General features: G+C 32.2%; 1 protein-coding gene across 1 annotated transcript in view; it reads left to right on the top strand.

Moving 5' to 3' along the window:
* LOC109331577 (dol-P-Man:Man(5)GlcNAc(2)-PP-Dol alpha-1,3-mannosyltransferase-like) overlaps window positions 1-4,570 on the top strand; it is a 9,487-nt gene extending 4,917 nt beyond the window's left edge. The window contains exons 11-12 of the mRNA XM_019566168.1: window positions 4,186-4,242; window positions 4,330-4,570. Coding sequence (XP_019421713.1) covers window positions 4,186-4,242; window positions 4,330-4,498 — 226 coding nt within the window. The 3' untranslated portion in view covers window positions 4,499-4,570. The remainder of the gene's footprint in view (window positions 1-4,185; window positions 4,243-4,329) is intronic.

The raw sequence follows: 4,986 nt of genomic DNA, 5'->3' as shown, positions 1-4,986 counted from the left end.
AAAAAGAGTAATCCAAATGATGAGTGATGGATAATATAGTGATTATGTATTAATTTTTACACTAATATTGCACAGATATTACATTTTATAAGTATTTGTTAAAATTTTACACGTAGAACTTTAAGCGTTACATGCTTTTAGAATATTGCAAAAAAATATTTGTTTTTAAAAGTTCAAAAAATCACTTTTAAAAAAATAATTTTTAAATGTGTTTTTTTAAATGATTTTAAAAGTGTTTTTAAGGTGATTTTAAAAAATGTTTTGTTGAAATAATAGTTTTAAAAATAATGATTTTCTTTAATAGTGTTTTAGTTCTAATAAAAAAATCGAATGGATTGGAAATTCATTTATTCAAACCCATGAAAATTGAGTCATGAATGGATTGGAATTTATAAAGTTTGGATATGAATTAATTGAATAACTTAACATATCGTTTAAATGAATTTATACGGATTGATGAATGACTTTTCATCCATCCATTATCATCCATGTACAAATTCATCACAATCCATCTATTTGACTCCCTTAAAGGAATTGTTAGGCACTTCAATATGATTTGAGATTTACAAGAACATTGTATAGGTCTTTCTTTTCGTATTTTCTTGCCGAAATAGCATTTATTCTCCTTATGGATATTGCCATCAGTAACCCTCGTTGAATCCTTGTCCTTGTTCAGTCTTGCTCCATCACGTGTCGTGAGATTGCATGGAATCATGTAATCTCAGTTAGACCAGCCATGAAATTTAACTATTCCAAATATATAGTTCAATGCTATGAAAGGGTTGAAATCAATGGATGAAAGTATGAGAGCTAGTCAAGTTGTGTGAAGGTTAAAAGTGAGTAGGTTGTAAATAGGCTTTCAATACCAAATAAGGCTCAAACCACAACATCAGAAGGCAATATAAATTTGTAGCCAAAGGTCAAAGGTTACACTTAAAAGGATGATATTGACTATAAAGAAACATTAAAAGTTTATAACATATATAACTATGAGAAAAAATATATGCACTGGTAGTGTATGAATTTTATACATTGTCATTGCATCATTTATTATTAATATTTAATCATTAGTCTCTTCAAAAAAATAATCCAATAAATGGTGGATGATGTAGGGATGTGATAATGTATAAATATTTATACTGATAGTGCATAGATATTACATTGCATACTTGTAGAATATTGCAAAAAAATAAATTTTTTAAAGTTCAAATGATTTTTTTAAAAGTGTTTTTAAATGATCTTTAAAAATGTTTTATTGATATAGTTGTTTTTATAATAATGATTTTTTTTAATAGTGTTTTTAGTTTTAATAAAAAAATCAAATGGATTGGATATTCATCCATATCCATGAAAATGAAGTGATGGATGAATTGGTGGATTGGAATTCATCCAAATCCATGAAAATGGAGTGATGGATAAATTGGTGGATTGGAATTCATCCATTAAGTTTAGATATGAATAGATTAGATAACTTAAAATATAGTTTAAATGGATTTATATAAATTGATGGATTATTTTTTATCCATTCATTAGCATCCAAATCGAAATCCATTTATTTGTCACTTTTAGTTCTCGACCATAGGAAAAGAAAAATTGGTGTGCAAGTTAAAGAAGTTGGTATATGGACTGAAAAGAAGTCTCCCGATAGGGTATTTCAAGTTCAGTAATATCATTGGTTTTTGCAGAAAATACTGTTGTAGACCAGTGGGAGCAATATCATTATTTTAGTCCTATATGATGACAATATCCTTGTTGCTAATGATCTCAGCTTTTTACTTGATGTAAAGAAGTGTCTCAGAAAGAATTTTATAATGAAACATGTGGATGAGATATGCTATGTGATAGGAGTTGAAATATACAGTGATAGATCAAAATGACAGAAGATTTTCTCCTAAAGGCTATATCAATAAGTTGGTAGAGACTCAAAATGAAAACTTGTTTTCTAGTAAAGTTCTGATTCAGAAATGAGACAAGTTTAGATAGTTCTAATTCAGGAAGGAGACAAGTTTAGTGTTATTCAATCTCTCGAGAATGAATTGCAACGAAAGGAACTGGAAACCATTCCCTCTCAGGAGCTTGATATATGCTCAGATATTTACTCCACTGGATATCAGTTTTGATGTTGGTTAGATTGTGTATCTTGGTACTGATTTGGTGATAACCGATTCCTGTTGCCACTCAAACCATGCTGAACAGGGCTCCACATCTGCTGTTCTATTCCATCTGTCACTCCATGTGTTACGAAATATGATTGGCCAGAAAAATATTTAGTAATTACAAATTTTAACTTCCATGATTTTTTTCAACCAATCAGGGCTGATGGTACATAGAGTGGTATAAAAAGTGGGACAACAGATGTGCTTCCGTTGAATAGATGGGCATGTGGACAAGTCCTTGCTAGCTTTATATGTACATGTATTTATTAAGGATGAGTTGGCTTGTATATTTATTCTCGAATATTTAGTAAATTATTTTAATAATCTTAAGTGATCAAGATAACTTATTGGCTGATTTTATTGAAAATGAGCTCAATGAGATGGTTATTGTCCTTAGGAAGCTAGAGTCAGAAAGGGTTGTTTGTAAATCCCACTCGTCTTCCTTTCAATTGGCAGTTACTGACCCCAGAAAGTGTTGCATATTCTTGAACATCAAAGAATAAAGAAAATGGAAAGGTGAAGAGTGAAAAATACTAATAGAAAGGCAATATGCATCTTTTGACCCATCCATTCTGTTTCTAATATTGAAGGCAATATCTTTTTTTGCTAAGCAAAGGCAAAGATAAATTATGTTAAGTGGTGCTAAGCCAAGCAGCCAGAGAAACACATAGAAAACAAATCAACAAGACTGTACGATACAAGACTACGTGTCCAAATATCAATTTGCAAAAATAAGAGACTTAAAACTCGAACTGGATAGAAACCAGGACCAAGATCTAATTTGGGTTAAATCCATAATTTGAGTAAAGTTGACCTCCTTCTCATTGAAGATGACATCATTTCTTATAAGTCAGATAAATCAAACAATGAAAATTAGAGCATACTCCAAAGATGAATTCTTTCGAATTACCACATAGAGATAGGTGAAGCTTGAAGAGGGAAGAACAAGAGTTGGTAAAGGAAACAAATTTCCCTAAATAGACCCTCTTCCAAACATTTACAACAAACTCACAAGAGACAAATAGGTGGTCTATGGATTCAAACACATTTGGACAGAAATCACATACCATGTCCACTTTAGAATGGATGATCAATATTTTATAAACCTCATACTTGGATGCTATCTTTCCTCTAAGAAGCTTCCACACAAAACAACTCGCTTAAGAAGGAACGAAACTTACCCAAACTCGATTAAGCAGAGTCTTGATTTCAGATGGGCTAGTGTTCAGATGACAAAGATACGTTGACTTCACTTCCTAAGACCCATACGAAGCTAGATTCCAATTCCATCTATCCCTAACACTTGTACTACCATAGAATGGATTAATCACCTCAAGCAATTCTGCCTCTAGTCTATGCTCCCAAACAAACAAGTTTCTCCTCCATACCACCTTCCGAACCCAAGCCTCCTCCTGCCAAAACCCGGAATCGAGACAAGAGTATGATTGTTAGCAGCCACTGAGTAAAGTCTTGGAAAGAGCTCTTTCAAACAACAATGACCACATCAAATATCTATCCAAACATTGCCATCCATTAGTTGACTGATCTGTAGATTTTTTTGGTGAATATAAGGTTGCTTTTGGTTTTATTTATTAGCCACTCTTTTCTTCACGGCTTCTATTGATACTGCCACTTCATTTTTCTTCTCGTGGCCGATGTGCGGGAACCAACTTCTCTTGACAGCCAATTACTAATTCTCTTATACGTTATATTTTTCTCATAATTTTTTTCGAGATGGTGAGCCTTGGCGCGATGATAAGCTTAGTGAGCATAATTTTTTTCTGGAAACAACTTCTCCGCTTAGAGTAAGACTATCTACATTTACCATTCCCGGACTCCACTGAGTGGGAGCTTTATGTATTATACCGTCATTTTTTTGAACTGTTTAACTTCGTTATGCTAAGCTTTCATGAACTAGTTGTGGTAGACATGTTATGAACATAATAACACAACACTTACACATGGTTTTTTATTCTAGCAATTACTGTGGTGCTAAGTGCTAACTCTTATAATTTGGCTAATGGTACAGGTACTTCTTCAGCTTACCTTACATGTTGTGGATAACACATTACCCAACATTTGTGCGGTAATAATCCACAACCCTTTGCTTCGCCTTAAATTTTTATTGGTTTTATTTTCTACTAAATTCACAAAAAACTAAATGATTAAACAGGTTGATATTATTTGTTGGGGTGGAGTATTGCTGGAATGTGTATCCTTCAAACAGCTTTTCATCAGCACTACTTCTCTTCCTTCACTTAATTATTCTCTGGGGTTTGTGCTCTGCTCCACCTCAACGTCCTTATGCACAAGATAAATCATCCTCTCACAAAGAAAAGTAGAACTTCAATGGTTTTTGCACCTCTATCCTGATGAGGAAAAATTATTAATTGGACTATTGCTTTTAACCTTTTCAATTAAAGTGATTAATTGGACTAATGCTTTTAACCTTTTCAATTCAATCTTTGTACTAGGTAACAGTGTTTGTAAAAATTGATTTATGTTGGCCGGTTCAACTGCAAACCGGTCCTACTGGTGCGATATAATAATTATATCGGTCAAAACCAGTTATATTAGCTGGTTTTCAATTGAACCGTACCAATTATTCTGGCGGATTTTTATATAAAATTAATTTTTAATAAAAATAAAAAAGGTTATTGGTTTTTATTGATTTTAAAATATTAATGTTATATACTATATATATATTTAACTTCACTGGTATATGGTTCAATTAGTGAACCACCAATTGAATTGCTACACTATTATATGAGTACCCTGATTGCTTTGATGATAGTGGAGTATTAATAATACTGCAAGTAGTTGTACCTTG

This window comes from Lupinus angustifolius, chromosome LG02 (assembly GCF_001865875.1).
Source record: "Lupinus angustifolius cultivar Tanjil chromosome LG02, LupAngTanjil_v1.0, whole genome shotgun sequence".
NCBI classification, from domain to species: domain Eukaryota; kingdom Viridiplantae; phylum Streptophyta; class Magnoliopsida; order Fabales; family Fabaceae; genus Lupinus; species Lupinus angustifolius.
Note: the sequence above shows the minus strand (reverse complement) of the source record. Positions and strands in the feature narration are given on the sequence as shown.